The sequence below is a fragment of the Apostichopus japonicus genome, chromosome 2 (genome assembly GCF_037975245.1).
Source record: "Apostichopus japonicus isolate 1M-3 chromosome 2, ASM3797524v1, whole genome shotgun sequence".
Lineage (NCBI taxonomy): Eukaryota > Metazoa > Echinodermata > Holothuroidea > Aspidochirotida > Stichopodidae > Apostichopus > Apostichopus japonicus.
This window is the reverse complement of record NC_092562.1, coordinates 11,068,639-11,089,339: the sequence shown is the minus strand read 5'-3', so window position 1 is coordinate 11,089,339 and position 20,701 is coordinate 11,068,639. Positions and strand designations below refer to the sequence as shown.

At 36.8% G+C, this 20,701-nt stretch overlaps 2 protein-coding genes across 2 annotated transcripts; both read left to right on the top strand.

The window, feature by feature from the left end:
- Positions 1-6,669: 6,669 nt before the first annotated feature.
- LOC139977856 (uncharacterized) lies at positions 6,670-16,304 on the top strand. Its single transcript, XM_071987549.1, has 3 exons — positions 6,670-6,924; positions 10,903-11,057; positions 11,578-16,304. The coding sequence occupies exons 2-3, from the start codon at positions 11,033-11,035 to the stop codon at positions 13,977-13,979; spliced, it is 2,427 nt and encodes an 808-aa protein (XP_071843650.1). The 5' UTR covers positions 6,670-6,924; positions 10,903-11,032; the 3' UTR covers positions 13,980-16,304.
- Positions 16,305-16,313: 9 nt separating this feature from the next.
- On the top strand, positions 16,314-16,961 carry LOC139977960 (GTP-binding protein Di-Ras2-like). The gene has a single exon (XM_071987775.1). The coding sequence runs from the start codon at positions 16,314-16,316 to the stop codon at positions 16,959-16,961; it is 648 nt and encodes a 215-aa protein (XP_071843876.1).
- The last annotated feature ends 3,740 nt before the right edge of the window (positions 16,962-20,701 follow it).

The window sequence follows — 20,701 nt, the reverse complement described above, 5'->3', positions numbered from 1 at the left end:
ACAAATAAATTATTTATACTTACGTTGGGATTTGTAATTCATTACGCTTTGTTTGGTATCTGTTGAATAAATGGTTTAAATGGGTCTCAAATGTGGTCTCAATGTACGTCGATCAAATTGTTTGAGTGCGACTTCTTCCAGTGTTAGTAAGACCATCTGGAATATTTAGTATAGAAAAAGTGTACTCACGGTTTTTCTTCTTCATCTGTTCCCTTCCTGCCCCTCGGTCCCCTTACTGTCCCTAGATACTTACAACGGACCGGTGAAGTAAAAGATCAGTCGATCACCACCATTGACAAATAGAATCCGACACAACTTAGATTGGAAATAAACATATCCCTTGAAAGTTATCCACGGCAAGGGAATTGGCGCCGTTTGATTGTTTGTGTTCCATACGGCGTATGGGCAGAGAGCCTCCTTATCCGGAGTGGAGGGTTGCCATAACTTAGTTCATTGATCTACGCAGGTTCCTTTTTTAATCCAATCAGCCTCCGAGAACGCAAGAAAATCACTTAATATTGAGTTCCAAAATTCCTGCATTTAGTTCCGAAAATCCTGAGTTTAGTTCCGAAAATCCTGAATTTAGTTCCAAAAATCCTGAATTAAGTTCCGAAATCCTGAGTTTAGGTCAGAAAATCCTAAATTTAGTTCCGAAAATACCGAATTTAGCTCCGAAAATCCTGTATTTGGTTCCGATATTCCTGTATTTAGTTCCGAAAATTCCTGAATTTAGTCCCGAAAATCCTCTATATATTTAGTTCCGAAATTCCTGAATTTAGTTCCCAAAATTTGGAATTTCCTTCCAAAAATGTTGTAGTTAGTTCCGACAATCCGGTGTTTAGTTTAGTTATTCCGGTTGTATAAATCTGCCAATGATAAGATATATAATATTGTTCTGTTGGAAACCGCGATAAGGAACATTTGTCCGTAAATATTTTTGGTACTAACATAAAGATAATTCAGTACCAAAACTCTGGAGAAGATAATCTATTCCGAAGTGTGCAAATGAAGTTACTATTTAAGAAAGGTCACCCAAAATAGAGCCATGTGTAACAAACAACTTGTTCCATTCTCAACTCCGGAGAAGGATAGTGGTTAAGTTAACGTCTGCTGCATATAAAGGCTATATACTGAAGCCCACGTACAGTGTACGTAGCCAGGCCTGCACGTGTACATTGATAGATCAGATAAACCAGTCTTTTATCGTATAGCTGTTAATTTAAATAACAATACAGCATTTAAATTCCTGCATACTTTGATGAATAGCTGATGAACGCACAAGCTGGTAACGACATTCGTGATTATCTGAATCAATGAGGTATACATACCCTGCCGGATCTAACCGTGATGCGCTTATTCCGATCACTGAAAAACAAAAACAAAAAGAGAAAAGCCTTTTATAACAGTTTGGATGAAAACATCATGCAACAGACTGAACGAATACCCAAGTTCCGCCGCCAAGGAAAAGAGGACAATAAAAAAGAAGAAAAAAAGATGATTTAGCTTCATATTGGCTATATTGTATTTACAATAATTAATTGTGAGCGGTAAGCAAACTAACATTCCCGTACCGTTATGAATATCCCGGCACACTTTATTCATCTCATATCATCACGCTCAAGTTATATCTTCTGATATTCTTGCACAGATTTGAATAGATTAGTATTATATAACATATATATACATTTGATCAGAATTCTTTAGTTGGATTTGCCTCTGACGTCACGACAGATAACGGCGAGTTATGGAAATATATGACTGTAAGACCGCTAATGCCTGTATGGTGACGTCACACATTGTTCATGTGAGACATGTTGACTTCGAAATTATTGGGAACCAATCAAATACAGTGTTTAAGTCTATTGAGATCAGTTAATACTTAATGAAAGTAAAATTGAAACTTACGGATGCGGTTAAACTAGAATAGATTAATTCCCGTACATATCTATTTTGTTTTCTCCTTTCAGTAAAAAAGGATTTCAGAAGACATTTTGTTGGCTACCATAGGTCATTTTTGACAACAAACTACAAATGATAAATAATGATAAATATGCATACACGGAAAATAACAAATTATTTTAGTTTACCTCTAATCTCTCTCCTTTAGAAGACGAAGAAATTTCGGATTTCGTCACAATGACGTCATTTGCACAAACGGGTGCACCGTATGGACTATCTTACACTAAGTGACGCTTAAGTCATTTACGTATTAATGTGAAACGTGTATAGTCTCATAATTTATACCATGCACTATATTGGCTTATGTTTTTATATGTGGATTTTTCCATTTAAAAGGAGAACTGTTGACATTTATCATTTGAACAAATCTGTAATAACCTTTCTCATATCAAATTTCCTTTTCTTGTCATTCATGCAAATGTTTTACTAGACTGTGTTTACTAGTCTGTATCATAAAATAAATAACATATCAATTTGACTGTTTCTTGGTCTCAAAGGTTTGTGTTATATCCGGCAATTTTAATCATTTATTGATGATCTCAAGAGTCCTGATGACTACCAGGATTTATAATAATATTTGTGCAAATCGTGGTCATTCCTCTTTACGTGTGTGTGTCTGTCGTGAAGTAGTACAGGCTTATTAGCAGTGCCGGATTACCCGATAAGAAGATTAGGCGAGGACCAAAGCGACAGGAGTTTTCAAGGCCAATTGTCTCAAGGTCAAGAGGGCCCAATCGGTCCTTTAGGATTCTTCGTGAATAATACTCCACAATATATACCAAGTTTCTATTTTGCAGTTGTGCCTGCCAAAAGCGGTGGATGGGGCAAGCATGTGTGGTCTATTGGATATGGAAGGGTGCGACGTTTGTTTTCATGAGGTAACAGCTGTACATTTATCATAGAAAGACAAATATAGCTTGAAACGTATTGATGTTATGTCATAGAGAGACAACTTCAACTCTAACCTCAGTATTGCTAGAAATCACACATTCGGACCCTCTATAGAGCCTGTCTTACAAAGACAATAGGAAGCTGTGACCAATTACTGTGAAATAAATCATCGAACCTACCAGGGCTTTACTACTCGAGTCCAATTTCTGGACTCGGATTTGGATCTTCTGGAATCCACTACATTCGATTGCGGTGTCATTGTAGAAGTTTGTCGTGGATTGAGGATAACTATTTGGTGTTTCATTTAAAAAAGAGTGATCCTTTAAACCAAAAGTCAAACGACTTTCCCGAGATATTTAAAATGTAAGAAACTAACAGTTTAGGCTTTATTATTTGCGTGCAGAGAATGTTAAAAGTTACAAATGCATCAATCTTGTTTTGAATGATTTTATTTTTATATTGAATTTAGTGGCTCCTATGAAAGTTCTGCAGTAATCGTATTACTTACAGGTCTAAAATTATGCGAAATAAGTGTACGATATTTGAAAAGATAAATTTCGTTTCAGTTATCCTTTAAATTACAATATTTCTGTACTGTTTTTATCATCGGAAAACGTCATTAACATTATCTAACGTAACGTCAAGTTCTTACGCAATGAAGGCAACGTACCGTTATAATTGGATGATCACCTTAAAATCGATCTCCAGTGACATCTTTAATCAGAATGGACAGGGAAAAAAGTATATTAAAGAAAAATCGACTGGCCTTTATCGATTATTACGTCCTCCAGTGTAATTACATAATGACACGTTTACAGTTTTCATAAATTGTTTGAAGGAAACCACCTCCAAAATAAGAAATTGAAAACGAAAACCCAAACTAGAAAGAGAAATAGGAAACAAACAAACGAAAACAAGTGCATGTAGCCAATACCTGCAAAATTGCGCAAATGAGGGCGTACACAACAATTTAATTTACTTTCCCTTTTTTTTGAGGCAAAATGTAAAGCCAGTAGTAATTGATTACTTCTTCATTTCGAATAGGCCTACATTTGTATTAATAAAACGTCTATCGCCATGGCGACAGCTTTAAATAGATAAAAAATCTGAAAGAAAACTTCTTCATATATACTAATATCTATGTATCGAACTTTCGGAGGCTATTCTTCTTCATTTTTTGCTGAAGTAAGATGTGGTATATTTGTTTATATTTGAAAGGATTCGATTTTCATTCAAACTCGATATTGTAACCATTCTCATCAGTACACATTTTTCAAACGATATATTAACGTAAACGACACAAAATTATTCCATAAGGCGGAGTGTATAGCCTAGTGGTTAACGCCGGCGTCTCCCAGTCATGAGATCCCCGGTTCGATTCCCCGCCGACAGCAATGTGTGTCGTCTGGCAAGGGTGTTGTTCAAATAACAACTTCCCGACATGGACGTTAAATGGATGTGTGCCGAGAGATTGGCTTCGGTCAGCTTGCGAGTCTACAAGCCTCCATGGCTTCTTTCGCGAGTTCCTGCTTGCGGGAAGATCACATATACATACATATATACATACATACATAATGAGTTGACCTCACCTCTTTCACGGAGCAGAAGACGCTAATTGGTGGCAGTATAATGAAGAACGATGCAAAAACCCAAACCCTTTTCGCGATCGACATTTTTCTTGAGAAAATGGGGTACGACTTTAAAATAGAACAATGATCTGTTGAACTCACAGTTGGGCACGAAATTGGTCGGAACGGCGGTACAAAAAATACAAGGAGAGTAGACGTTTTCTTTATATGGTAATTGATAATATGACTCAGGAGATTGCCAGTCTTTTTTATTGTAGTTTTATTTCTTCTGTTTTCCTTGAAGTAGTAAATGCAATGCTGCTTAAGACAATATAGTGAACAACAAGGACGACAGTATTATATACGCTTCCGTTTAGTATTTGTTGGTTGTTCAATTTAAATCTTATAAATAACTGAAAGGGGGGAGAAAATACGTGGATTATATTTACCTCATATGACAATTGTAATGTAGAAAGCAACGATTTCAGTTTACTCCTAACACCAACGATACACCATTTTCCTCTTTGATATGAATTCATATTTTTGATTGCATCAAAACGCATAAACATGCAGTTTTTGTCAGGTTTATAATTAAGCTTATTACGACAACACTGCGGATACTGTATGAACAAGTACATTTAAAACTCATTTGTAAATGACAAATCAATCAATACAAGTAAGCAGCATCAACATTGATTTCTGTTTTATAAGTAAAATGTTTCCATCCGAATGGTTTTTGTATATTTTATAATTTAAAGTATGAATAAACCATTTTCCTTTCGAAAAAATTAAGATGATGTATTTTTCCACTTTAGAGGGAGATTATAACTTTTGGTGAAATTTGTTGATGCATTCACAGGCAAATAGAAGACAATTAAAATGCATTTAAAGGGCAGAGTGTGCTGCCATTAAAAGACTCAAAAAGTTAATAAAAACAGTTTTATTAAATGACCCCCCCCCCCCTCCCTCGACCATGAGGTGATTTCTTTGATTTGCCCCTTTCAACGAAACTTAAAAACATCTTAGTTGTTACAGTGTTGTTACAGTGAAAGTGGTGGTACTACTTAGTCTAACACACAGCGCATTATGCCAGTTACCCAGATGCAACAGAAAACTCAATATTGGACGTCAACAAACTTTTGATGGCCTCAATTAATATGCTTCGATGCAGTACACAATTTGCCAAGCACAAATAGTCTTGAATGCAGCCATCCAAATGGCTTTAAAGAACATGTTCTGGTTCAGTTATTAGAATTTATTAATAAAACTGTAATATAAAGGTATGTACATAAATGTATGTATATATATATATATATATATATATATATATATATATATATATATATATATATATAGGCAATGTTCTGCGTAGCACTGAATTCTAGTGGAAATAAATGCAAAGTTTGCAAGTACTAATAAAGAAAAGAAACACGACGTTTCGGGTATAAACCCTTTAACAAATAATATATATATATATATATATATATATATATATATATATATATATATATATATATATATAATATATATATATATATATATATATATATATATATATATATATATATATATATATATATATATATATATATATATATATATATTATTTGTATATTTATATATATATATATATATATATATATATATATATATATATATATAGATATATATATATGTGTGTATTATTTTGAATATGTTACCTAGACAACCAGGGCATCTTATATATCAAAGTAGATCACATCATGTTTTAACCATCACATCAGTCCATTGCAGGTTATTTATTCAGTCCGTTTTGAAACAAAGTAGATAAATTTACGGCTTATCCATGGTAACATAATACCAAAGGTATATAATTAACATGCATGTGATCATCACATATACTTGCATCTACATAACAAACGGCCTACAATAAAGTGTTGCTTCCATCCACTCATGTCAATATACCGTTGCCAAGGAACCGGGATATTCATGAACTGGCATGTATTTTCTAACAAACGAAATATTAAATCAATTCTTGTAAAGTCTATATCTCAATTCTTACAAAGGTAAATGCACTATTTTACATGAAGAAAAGCTAAGCTTTACAACGACCAGATGAAAAGTTTTTAAAAAAAAGAGAAAAAATATTAATTAAGATTTACAAAAGTTTCATATTACCAAATATGTAATATAGCGGTTAAATTCAGCAGACTATCCTATACACCTCCTACATATTGTTAATAACACTGCTCAGTGCGAACGGATTGATCCGCGAAGGCGGCAACACGCCTCGGATATTAATAATTGTAGCGTTATTCAACTAATGATAATAAAGACCGAACAAAATCAATGAATGGTTGCCATGAGGATCATAATGCGTCTATGGATATTTCGTTGATAGCATGTTGTTCGGTTGATTTGTTTTCTGAAACATTTACAGATCTGTCATCATGGATTGAGAATCAAACCACTGCTTTTTTGGAGCCGTCTGGAGCCGTTTTCTGAGATAAGAGACAACCAGAATAAGGTTTGTACTGAACACGTTAAAAAATAATGTTCTAGTCGATTTCTTGTTTATTTGTTTTCCTTCCGTTTTCTCACGTTTAGCAGCTCTGGTCGTGTGTTATAGTGCTGTATATACAGTTATACTAGAGGACTAGAGGTGTTAACCATATTATTGTACGACTGAAATATAGTATTTGTATTTGTATATATATATATATATATATATATATATATATATATCAATATATCTATGTAACGGTTACGTTGTATTCAATGTAATCGATAAATTGAGCTATGCTTGCAACCAAGTAGAAGGCAAATATAATTAAAGACTACTGCACACACGAAATGTATTCTTAAAACCCCAAGTGCTTACATTGAATTGAGTATAAAATATGCTGACGGTCGCTGAATGTACATTGGGCAGTCTGTGGTATGTATATATAGTTTGAAATTGTATATTCAATGCGAAGACAAACTTGTGTTAAGAAAAAAAACATATCTGCCACTTGTGACGATATTCGAAAGCTGTTTGTAAAATAGCTGGCCGTGCGCCTGCCAGAAATAAAGAATAGTTAATCAATTTGTTTTGTTTTATGTATTGAAACTAGATCAAATATTAAATCCATCAAACCTTAATGCTTAGCCTATAAAGGCCTACCACAATTTTAACAGCAATGCATGCAGGCTTACCGGGCCTAACCTCAAATTGTGCCCATTAAATACATTATTGCCATTAAGTATATCGAGATCATAACTACCGGCCAGAAAATTTGCATCGTTTCTGAAGAAAAAAGAAGAAGAAATCACTCGTATATAAACACTGTTCTTTAATTTTTGTTAAATTACGTTTGCTATGAAAAATATGTATTGCTGCTCGATGCCATATTGAATAATGCGACAAGTATAAATACATACAACACACATTCAAATTAGGGATGCGATATGGCAAGGTCACATGTATTGAAAAAAGGGGTATATAACAGTGGCAGACAATGCTACCGGTATACATGGCATGAGACAGTGTTTTATTCCCTTGCTTATACTGAACCAAAGCCTTCGTTACCTAACATGGGTCGCCGTACTTTTTACATGGGGTTTAGCAAGCTGTGTAGCGAGAAAGAAAGGGGAAAAAATCACATGTATTGAAAAAAGGGGTATATAACAGTGGCAGACAATGCTACCGGTATACATGGCATGAGACAGTGTTTTATTCCCTTGCTTATACTGAACCAAAGCCTTCGTTACCTAACATGGGTCGCCGTACTTTTTACATGGGGTTTAGCAAGCTGTGTAGCGAGAAAGAAAGGGGAAAAAATCAAGAAAACGATCGATAAACAATGGTTTCTGTCATGGCTGTGGTGAGTTATGTCCCAAGTTTTGATAAATATGTGTTATACTTATCGAGGTCTCGTGAATATCAGTCAATGAGCAGTTTAATCATCGAGTACCCGTGAGCATTTATTTATATTTGGTGATTTTAAATAAATATTTAGATCCCGGCTCTACGCTAAGAAAATGACAACATTGCGAAGTACACAGTTTGAGAAGCAGGGCTCTACCCAGTTATTGGATATCCCTGAGCAATACCTTTTTCTTCTTGTTCGTAACTCTTGATATGATTATTTCAATGCAAACTATTTTACCAGAAAAACCCTTCCTCTCTTTTAGAATTTGATCATTGCAGGTTGTCTGTGATTTCATCAGAACATGTTTCTTCGAAAAAAAAATTGTCGTATTACAATATTGGTTTTGATTAGTTATAGCATACCGTATAAGTGTTTCACCTTCAAAAAGTTCATTGAGAATTTCTTCATCGAGCAACTTGTTTGTAAGAAATATGAATTTGCTCTGTAAGTAAGTAACTTGTCACCCAATGTACATGGCTTGATCAGTTTGTACAGTGAATGAGACAACACCGTTAATCATATAACTGAAGTGTGTATAACACCGTTAGACCTGTCAGCAGATTCTGCTGTGGAAACTTACTTCAAGCTGTTAAAACTAATGACTGGTTAAGAGTCTAAACAACTGTCCCTATGTTTGACTAGTAAATATACCTTGTAAAGATGGTTCAAATTGCAGATTTTAAGCGTTTTGCTGTGTCATCCATTTTCTGTTAACTTTGTGGTTATTGTCGAATCCCTTTAGAGTAGTTTGGTTAGTCCAGTCAATCATTATGCATAGTATTTTGTGCTTAGTATTTTCTGTCTGTAAGTCTTTCTCGGTAGCACCTGTTCATAATTGTAACACATGTTACGTAATTATAACACACATCACTTTTAACTGATTAACGGGTACTCACCTTTACCAGTTTGAACTGATAAAGCCATGAGAATCTGCCGGATTTGTACCTATTGAACCGAAACACAATCATTTTCATCTCAAGTGTCATGCTGACATTACTAACTCTTCAGTTGCCAGATGCAGTCATCGACATTTTCACGAAATGTATAGAATTTTGTATCTCCACGATAAACAAAACTACCATTAGGAAGTGATTTTGAACTATAAAGTGCAAACTACCAGCAATATTTTGGAAATAATGAATTTATGTCAGTGGAATATCCCTTTAACAAGTTCATGCCAGTGAGGATATACAGAGGGGGAAACGCGGTGCTTGCAGGGTGTTGCCTTGCAGTGCTATCACCGAGTGGATACAGGCGGTGGCATCTCCAACTAGAGCCTGGGCACGATAACCAAACAACTTGATCCATTCACAAGCCCATACAGTCCCCTTACATCTAGACTGTAACCATATGATCATGACAATGTCACGTCTAGTGAGTATCACCAGTCCCTTGTAAAGGGAAGAGATACCACACATGATCAGGTTAAATGTTGCACGGTCACTGAGCGATCTAATGTGTACTGTTTTCGCCATGTTCCTATAATCTTAGCCACATGTTAGAAGATGCATATGAAACCTTACCCGGATGAAGAGAAAAGTGCTTTTAACAAACTGTTCAACGAGTCTCGATTTGAAAATCTAGTTTTTTGGCAAAATCGTGGGCCTTAAACTGTGTAACTTTAGGCGTATATGTAATGTTTAGCTAACAACTGAGCTCGCCCGCTCGGGCGATCACGACGAACCATTTCTTCACTGCACGCGGACTTAGGAAGCAAGGTAAGGAGGGAGGTGGAGGGGGGGGGGTACAAGAAAACCATGAACACATTTTTGACATGATGAATTAGACTATAGATCTAAATAGACCGAAGTGGCGAAGTCGTGACAGAAAACAGTGATTTTTATAAGGTTAAATGTGAAATAAATAATTGTTCATGAATTGATTGTTCCGCACCACAAACAATGAGAAAGACAAATATAATACAAAAATGGGTCTCAATGAGTCAAATAGCTCCAGAAACATGATTTGATGATTAAACGCTATCTCTACGCAATGTGGATTACATTATACATCTTATTTGCGTAAAGAATAACAAAAGCAAATCAAATTTATTAAATGATCTTCATCAATCGATTAGCTTTGAAATACAGGCGCTTTTGTCAAATGACGAGGAAAAAAAATTGAATCTCGTTTAGATCAGATGGATTATGTTGCACAAGTTACCAACAAACAAATGAAGATGTAATTGTCTGGACATTTCAAAAAAGCATCTCAACATCTTATTACTTGCAAGTGTCATATCTTGAAAATAACATTTAAAAAAAAAAAGGGTCAGTTGCAGATGGACGTGCCATTTTTGCGAATGTTTGAGTTCGAACAATAAATTATGAAAGATACAATGAATATCGCTTCCCAAAGTAAATTACCAACTTCGTCAAGCAAACAGTTTGATTCGTCAAAGACAGTGGTTTATTATCAGACTGAAAAAAATATTGAAGTTTGTTTTAGTTAACCCAAGTTACAAAAAAGGGTAAAGATGGTGTTTTCCCCAATTTAGTGCGAAATGAAAGGTTATTCAGTCCTCGACAAAGATTGTGGTAATGACCTTTGATTCAAATCTTTCCTTTTTGTTTCTTTTTCCCCTTACGTAGCGCCATCTCGAGATATTTGTCATTCAAGGAAACCGAAGCTGGATCCATTGTCGTTGATCTGCATACTACTGTCCTTTCTTGAGTGAAGTCAATAATTTTGGGAACTAGGATATCTATACGATTTGACATCATGGAAAAGACTGATCCACCTAAAGGTACGGTATCTTGATATAAACAAGTGATAGACTTATACTTTTAATAACATTTCATGTTATTCTCACTCTTGAATTCTTTGAAGCACAATCTTACCACTCTTTCTTATTTATCAGCACTATGCAGGTATAGGGAGCAGGCGTGGTTCAACCTCCTTTTTCCACCTCAGAACAAATATGTAAAAAGCAGTTATTAGCAAAATCCTCTGTTGAGATCTAGTAACAAATTTAATTTATAGTATATTTACGCATCAGATTAAATAATTTGACGTTCATTTTTTGAGGACCACCCCCCCCCCTACATTTCATCCGACATGGTAGTCCGCGTCGAAGACCCAGGGGCCACACCCTACGTTGTAACATGATCCGTTCCTGATACGATAAGATTAAGTTTAAGACAAGGGAATCGATATAGGAATTTAACCCATGAGATGTCTTATAACTAACGGCGATTTCACCATTGTGATCTATACACCATACATTTTTAGAACATTAACAGTCCCGTTTGTTGCTCTGCTTACAGAAGAAACCCCAGCAGCAGACGGTAACCCTTCGCATCGTCCGTCACAGGCATCGCAAACGTCAACAAAACCTACGAATGATGCAATTCCTAATTCTACAGCTGCAGGTTCAAGTCGCCCTGCGTCAAAAGTTACTGACCGTCCGCCGACTACCGAAAGTCGAAGAGCCTCAAGAAACAGCTTGAAACCGACATCCGAAGTTCAACCTACCGATCCAAATGACGTTTCTGCGGAGCCGAAATCATCACAATCCAAACGTGAATCCAGAGCGGAGTCAGGTATGTCAATGACCGAAGAAGAAGCTAAAGCCGTTCTTCAAGAGTTCTTGAAACAGAACAGAAAGAAACCACCTTCCAAGGTTAAGGAAGATAGTAATGATCCCACCGGTGAACACTCCGGAGGTAACAATGGGCAAGAGAAGTCAAAACCAACAAATCAGAATATTGAGGCGAATGACGGACAAGTTGATCAGCTTGTTGATCGGATTGTAGAGAAGTTGAAACCGTATCTTAATCCAGGTGCCTTGGAGGTAATAGATGAAAAAGATGAAGATGAGGAGCAAGAAGACGAGCCAGGAAAAGAGGCAGAGACAAATGAAGAAATGAAACCAGAGAGAAGTCCCTCTCAGAGGAGCCTTAAGACAGCGGAAAAGGTGCAAAGCGTATTGGATGAGGTTGAAAAACTACGGAATCTTATTGAAGTTGGAAGGTCTATGAGTCGAGACGGTGGAAGTCAAGAAAAAGAACTAACAAATGTAATTCTCGCCATGAAGCGGAAAGAAGCAAAACTTGGGTTAAGAATGAAAGAAGTAGAGCAGACAGAGGAACAACTGAAGAGCCGTAAAGAGATATTAGACAAAAAAGACGAAGACGTTGAAAAATATGTTAGGGAATTGGTGGAAAATACCAATAAAATTGAGGAGAAACGGGAAGAATTGGAAGAAAAAGAATTGGAGATCAATAAACGACTAAAGGATGCTGAAGTGATTAAAGAAAAGTCCAAAGCGACCGAGGACGGACTAAAATATAGAGCAGAGAAAATGAGAAAAGACGAATTGGATATCAAGGATAAGATAGCTGATATTGAAAGAAGAGAGAAGCAGGTGGAAAACGACAAAAGAGTGAATTCAGATCAACGAGACAGACTAAGGATTATAGAAGAAAGGAATAATCGAAAGGAGAGGGATCTAAAAAATGATGAACAAAGAATAAGAGATTTGGAAAGCGAAATAAAGATGCAAGATATGGACTTAAAATTTCGACTAGAAGAAGCTAAAAGAAAGGAAGAAGAGATAAAAAGGAAAATGGAAGATATGGAAGACGAAAATGATAAACTTGATCGAGTTCTACGGAAGATTCAGTCAGAGAAAAGACGTTTAGCTGAAGATTTTCGAACAAAGCAGGAGGAACTGACAGATCTTAGTGCTCGAGTAAGAAAATTTATTAACGACTGGAACCGTAGGGTAGGTGATAAAGTCAGTGACCAAAAGGGAAATGGAAAATATTCTCTTACGGATCAAAGTCTTGAATCAGCTATATCAGAAGTTGAATCCGAACGACGAATGCTAGAGCTGGAAGCAGAACTAGTTGAACAACAGCTAGAACTTGAAAGAAAAGGCCGTCTCCTGCTTGAACAAGATAAGGTTCTAGCGGAACTTGGCCATCTCCAGCCACTAGACGGTGGCCCCCTCCTGACGAAAAGAAAAGATGACTCTCGTTTGCCTCCTTTGGGAGGTAAAAGTCATTATCAGTCGCCAGCAGAACGAAGTCGTAGAGAAGATACCAATTACGCATCACAGAGAGATCCAAACACAAATGGAAACGAACGAAGGCAAGATGAGCGACGGGATAGCTTGAATCTTGAGAGTGTGAAGTCTGACGAGGATGAAGATCACGACACGACATATGAAGGGGCCCGTGCTGGACCAAGACACAAGCCTCAACCGCCTTTTGTTTTTAAATTTACTTTATTAAGTCCAGGACAACATCCTTCAGAAGTGGCGTTTAGAACAAAACCAATCAAAACTATTCGGGAATTGAAATTGGCCATGAAGAACCAAGAAGGGATACCAGTCAATTGGCAGAGGTACTATAGTGACTCTCGTGCACTCACTGACACGACCTTACTACAGCGTATCACCGGCAGAAGCCAACTTCGTCTAACAATTGACCGGGGAAACAAAGTGATCAAGGTAGTGTTTCCTGATAAAGAGGATATTAAAATACCATTCGATCTGCAAGAATCGTTCCATTCTTCGAAGATAAGAATATTTCAAGCTACAGGTATATTTCCCAGTAAACTTCGTCTTTTTATTTCTGGAGTAGAAATGAAGGGTAAACAGATTTTAGGTGATTATATCAAAGGGGGAGTAACTTATATAGGGGTCGATTATGAGGATGATTAAAAAGGATTGAGCAATATATGAGAATGATGTGGAGTTATAGTGGAACACCTTGTGCTTGAAACCACATGAGTAGACTAAACAGAGCGCGAAATTATTCCTTCAAAGAAGGGTGAGGTCGTTTACCGACAATCGTTTAAGCGATAAATACATGAATTGTTTTGTTCATGAATTTATTTTCCAAATCATATATGTACTTTACAGTTAGTTATTGCATAAATAGGACCCTTTGATGATAAAAGACTTCCTGTCAAATCCTTTAGCATATTACCACCACAATATACTTATTTCAATCTTAACTTTCCGTTGATATTGCCTAACCTTATACTTGTGATTCTTCAAATACCTAATCTTCAATACCTAATCCACCGCAATCAATCCGTGATAACCTTGCAGGCTTCCCAGCCGTCGAGCGTTTTAATCTTCCCGAACGACTGTATTTATAACCACTGTTGTAATTTACTTATTGAATAACTTTCCCTTCGGTGAATGATTCGCAAACGTAAAGACATACCTGTAAGTTATACTCAACTTACTCATCACGCTTAGACTCAACAAAGACTTGTTTCCAGTGAACTATATTACTTTTCATAGATTCTTTCAGTCCCAGAGTTTTCCTATTTCAGTCTTTTGATCTTTTCGGCTATTTCATTTGGATTCATATCTTTTTTTTAACTTCACGTAAATTTCAATAATATTTATGTTTTTTAAATTGATCTGAACTAAATATTATTAAATCTTTATGGAACTGTTGTTTAAAGAATAATTCAACTTTTGTATGTACTATTAACATATTAAACCGATTTTACAAGCACTAGATACTGGTGTGCGGAATGTACTCTACAATATGGAAACAAAATATGTAAGTATGTACATATAAACATCTATGTAATAGCTTTCATTTGGTATTATTAAACACTCTCTAAATTTCCTTTCATAACTGTGTGAATACCCGGTTGTCTGAGCCGTCACCATGGATTTCTGTTCTCCTTTCTTTTCCCTTCATAATGTCATTGATTTTATTCCTCTTAGTCGCAAGTCACAAGTAAACATTAGCCAAACGTTAGGATTGCCTCACTCAAACCTATACTTATACATGGCTGCCCGCTGAACTGACGCAACTTAATACGAAATACGTGTTGCCCGTTACTGTTCCCTGCTACTTGACACCTATTAGCCTGTTCCCTTCTCCCATGTTACGTGAATCCTGTTCCCTCTTTGTTGCTACCTGTCAATGTTTTCCCTGCGTGCTCAGTCTTCCCTTTCCCCTGTAACTTGTAATTTGTTATGCTAATCTCTGTTGTCGATCTCTGTTAGTTGTTACCTGTCATCAACACACCCGCCCCCCCCCCCCACCCTTCGACCCATATTACTTGATAGGATGTTCCCTGTTTCGTAGGGTACTAGTTCCCTGTTACCTGCCTATCTCTCATCCGCAAAATACGAAAAGGGTGCACGGTGATATTATTGTCCCTCGTGCCCGACCTGTCTCTCGACAGCCTATTTCCTCTTATTTGTAGAGTAAGGGCAGTGATCACGTAACTATGCAAAAATGTTTTTGCCTTCTTTTCTGAAACATCGTAAAACAGCGATTGGTTTTGGGGGTTTTCTCTGGAGACGAAGACTTTGTCACATGAATATAATACAAAGCCTGCCAATACCCCGCCCAGTCCGCATCCCTATAACTTTCTTAATCACTTCTCAAATATCGTAAAAAGAGCGCCTGTTTTTGTTTTCGCCGGTGACGAAGACTTTTTCACACTAATATAGTACAAAGCCAGTCAATGTACACCGCTTCCGCCTACCCTTTATCGTTGTTAATTACTCCGTTATGTTACGCCACAGTTTTCACACAGAGAACATGCCCATGCGGTATCAGAAAACACCGTAAATAGTTTAAACAAGTGAAAAAGTATGATGCGAAAAAAAACCATACGTGTAACAAGCCAATAGGGTTTCAAATTATAAGGATTCACAACGTAATAACACCCACATCAGCCTCTAGTTTGGATTTGAAGAATGAAAGTAGGAAAAAAGAACAAGAGAAACCCCTCATGATTGGAAAAAAACATTTGACAAACAATCTCTGGCAATAAAAACACCGGTTCATGAAAATATCTCTCAGTCGTGCAACATTTTCGATAAATTGAAGAAGTCAGTTTTGGTTTGCTAACAAAAGAAAGACGACTCTGAAATGGATATCATCCCAGTCACAGTTATATAAGGAATATTGGAACCTAGTTTGGTCAAGATAGTGTGTGGTTGTGAAACAGCATACCTTGCGCTCTTCATTTGGTTTCGTTTTTATCTATAAAGTTCTCCATCTTCTTATATATCATGGGTAACGCATACTCCAGTGCTTTCAGCCGAAGTACTCAACAGTTTTTTACTAACGAAGTTGATACAGTTGAGCACTTACGAGTTGCCATCTTTGGGGCAACCTTTGTTGGCAAGTCCTCAATAGTATCGCAAATTGTATCAAAGACATTTCCACTGGAACATAAAACTACTCTTGACGAGACTGTTATATTGAGCTTGGCCAGCGATAAAGGCGTCGAAAATGTCCGTTTCCTCGACACATCGGGGACTTTCGTCTTCCCAGCTATGAGGCAGTTATATATAGCAAACTCTCACATTTTCTTAGTGGTATATTCTCTAGACATGGAAAACTCATTTGAAGAAGCTCGAAAAATCGTCAACGAAATACAGGAGCAAAGACCGAACGAAAACATTCCAATCCTCTTGTTGGGGAACAAAAAAGATATCCCTAAGGAAGAGAGGGAGATATCTGCTGAAGTGGCCGATCTTCTCGCGATCGATTGGGACGTCACAGAGCATATCTTCACATCTGCAGCAAGCTATGAGGACAATGTCAATGTACTGCGGAAGATCCTTAGTTACTCCACGGAAGTATCCATCCGGAACAGGACGTCTTCCCGCTCTATGCAAAATCGTTTTAATAGCGCATGCAGAAAAGAAATGTGACATCTGAAGGAGCCAGCTGGAGTAACATCATGTACTGGGTATATGACGTTGGAGCTGTTAGAAACACTGACAGAGGACAGTTGTGAAAACATTTTCGAAACACGGACGATTGGTGTTAGATGGTGTTGGATGTATTCTAAACTGTATGAAGTTAAAAGCTGCCAATTCTCAAATCCGATCATCAACGATGCTGGACAAAATTAATCTTCGACCATCAGCGATGTGAAAGGTGACAAAGAACTTTCAAAGTCGGGACCTTTTTTCTCATTGTTGAGACGAACTTTTTTGATAATAATCTATGAAACTTCACGTATGGGGTTGGGAGGTTTGGAAGGGGTAGTGATATGTAATTTTTGATCAAGTATTTCTCTGACGAGTATGAAGTAGTAACAAAAAAGAGCAGATTTGCATATACGATTCCGGACTGAAATTAAGAATTCTAATTAAGTATTCTTTTGGAATGCATTGATTTTGTACATTTTTAAATGACTTCTAAGGGTGATTTCAATTTTTCACTTATGTACTTACTGGCTATTTCTAAGATACCATGACATGGTACTGAAGAAACTTTGTCAAATATACTCACAACTGCAAGAGAGAATGTCAACGGTATGGAAACGTTCAGTTGCCACCTAAATGTTAAGCTCTTTCCGTAAATATAGTAGCAATTTTCAACAAGATTATAGCAAATGTTCAGTTAATATAGTAACAATTTCGCAACCGTTGTTCCGCAGAAGGTTATATTGATCCAATTACGGATCAGATGCACTATCACGTGTGACCGTACGCTTTGCAACTTCTGAACAGGTTTTATAAATTTGCATATACGATTCCGGTCTGAAATTAATAATTCTAATTAAGTATTCTTTTGGAATGCATTGATTTTGTACTTGTTTAAATGACGTCGAAGGGTGATTTCAATTTGTTACTTACGTAGTTACTGGCTGTTTTTATAAGATATCATGACATGGTACCGAAGAAAAATGTGTCATAAATACTCACAACTGCAAGAGAGAATGTCAACGATATGGACACGTTTAGTTGCCACCTAAATGTTAAGATCTTTCTGTGAATATAGTAGCAATTTTCAACAAGATGATAGCAAATGTTCAGTTAATATAGTAACAACTTCGCAACTGTTGTTCTGCAGTATGTTATATTGATCCAATTACGGATCAGATGTACTATCACGTTTGACCGTACGCTTTGCAACTTCTGAACAGTTTTAATAGTGGCAAATTAGTCAAGGAAAAGGAATAACAGTGCTCACGATTATTGTCATGACCATATAATTTATACCTGTTTTGTATCCAATCAATATCTTGAAGTAATGTGACAGCGTTTAATTGAATTTTTAAATTGTATCACAGGGAGAATAAATCATCTTGAAATCAACAGAATTGTTTCATCACTTATTTGAGTGGAGCTTCTTGGAACTAGTCTTCCGAAAAAGCCTACCAAATAATTTTCCCCAGGGGCAACGATAGTACCATCTTGTTGTAACCCTACCTGTTTTGTCCAATAGGCAGACATCTATAACAATAAATTACAAAACGAGGCCAGCGTGGGATATACGTCTAGTAGAACAGAGTTAAGATAAGCTATGAAATATGATCTTTAGGTTTGCTATATCAGTCGTTTGGTTTGAGTTACCACACTCTCCCACCCTCCCCTTCCCCCTTCCTCCTTCCCCCTTAGTTTGAACATGGTATTAATTAACCCAACGTTCATTGCACAGGCGACTATATATACAATATTAACATTATCAAGTGATGAAGTTGTTCTCTATTACGTCATGCATAGACCATACGGGAATGAGCGTTTTGCTGGTCCAATCGTTCACCTGTGGTTGTGCCTCATTTTCGCTATGTGGAGGTACATCTACACCTTGACCAGCGTCAGTGATCACATCAAATTCAGGCCCATCATTGTCGTTTACCAACGTATCATCAGTAACATTACCCTGACACCGATCAGAGTTTGTTACCATTTGTGTGTTGGGTGTGTCTAAATATCACTTTCTTATTCGGTGTTGACGACGTCTGACGATCCTGCCGTTTCCCTAACTGTATTTCAAATAATACAGATCCTACCTTCTTAATGATATAACCCACACACCAGTTTGGTGCTCTCACAGAGAAATGCTCAACCCATACATTTTCCCAATAGTAATATACGATTGACAACAGTTTAATCGTGCTGTCGCTTGTGTTCTTCTTGTTTCACTTGAAGTTTTTTTTTGTGGAGATTTGGACGGATTAAATCCATTCGAGATCTTAACTCTCTACCGATCAATAATATTGCCGGTGTTTCCCCTGTAGTAGTTTGTGGGGTCAAACAAAACCCCACTCACTGACCAACTAATTGCTTCAAACAAAACAAATTTAAAAAAAAAACCTTTTCCTTTGACCCCATTATTAAGAATCTCCATCGTAAGTACTTAATTAATGAAACATATGCTAAAAATAATTTAAAGTCGTTCCTAAATAAGCTTGCCTTGTTAATACTGGGATAAGGTTTTCGGCTCTTGCAGAGGGAGTTAAGGAACCCGGTGCATGGCTAGTGTCCTATCCGGAAGTAACGTTTTCTTCCCAGCAACAGTCCAGCCACCGGGAGGACTTTTCTTCTTCTTTTTCCGGTGCTAAGTTCTCCTCTCTGGAGGGTGGCATATCCCGATCTGAGACAGTCTTCCAGAAAAGTTAGCTTCCTCCTCTTCTTAGTTTTATAATAGTTTATTTCGTATTTTTAAACGCTTCCAATCTGAACATTATTTGCTTGTCTTCTTCTTCTACTCTTTCTGCTGTCTTGATTAACATCAAGTCTATTATTACCAACAAAGAAAATACTTGCTTACCTACAGGAGCCCCCAGCCCCAGCCTCCCCCAGCCCCCCCCCCCTCCCTCCGACACACAAACAAAACAAGATGCTGTCCCTGTTCTACAACACACATCATGACTGAGAGTAAACTACAGATGCCTGATAACAAAACGGAAGTCAACAGTTCTATAACAACAAGACTGAGACTAGTTCTATTTTGGTGCGTGATTATAATATTGACGTTGTTGAATCTGTTAAACTACTGGGGGGTTCAGCTTGACGCTAACTTGTCTCTGAAAAAAAAAACATATTTCTGAGAAATGCGGGATTGATAGTGGCAACCTTAACAAACTCAGACAGATTCGTAAGTTCCTTGATTGTGAAAGTTGTAAATCTGTGTTCTTGGGTCTCGTAATATCTTATCTTGACTATTGTAATGCTTAACTGATCGGTTTACCTGCCTCTAGTACCCTGTTTCCCTTACAGTCTATACAAAACCAAGCTGCGAAGTTGATTCTATGCAGATGAAAATATGACAGTGCCAGCAACTGTCTTTTCACTTTACATTGGCTCCCCATTGAGCAATGCATTACATTCGAGGTTCTTTATTTGATTTATAAATGTATTCAAAAACAGGTCCCCGATTATCAAATGTTGTGTTTCGTCATACCGTATAATAAGTATATCTGCTACTACTTTAAAAGTTTCCGCCACCCGCACAAAATGTTTGGCAACCGTGCATTTTCTGTAACTGGGGCAAGCTGTGCAACGACTTGCCGTCTTCGGTTGCTAATCAATCCACGTTTCTCTCTTTCAGAAAAGCTTTGAAGACACTTCTTTTTAATGAGGCCTTGAAGTAATCCTCTATTTCTTTTTTTCTGTCTTGGTGCTGTTTTTGTTCATTTGTATGATTTATGTTTTCC

Coding starts and splice junctions, on each gene's coding strand:
- LOC139977960 (XM_071987775.1), top strand. CDS start 16,314: ATGGGTAACGCATACTCCAGTGCTTTCAGCCGAAGTACTCAACAGTTT.
- LOC139977856 (XM_071987549.1), top strand. CDS start 11,033: ATGGAAAAGACTGATCCACCTAAAG. Junction 11,058..11,577: donor AAAGACTGATCCACCTAAAG/GTACGGTATCTT, acceptor CTCTGCTTACAG/AAGAAACCCCAGCAGCAGAC.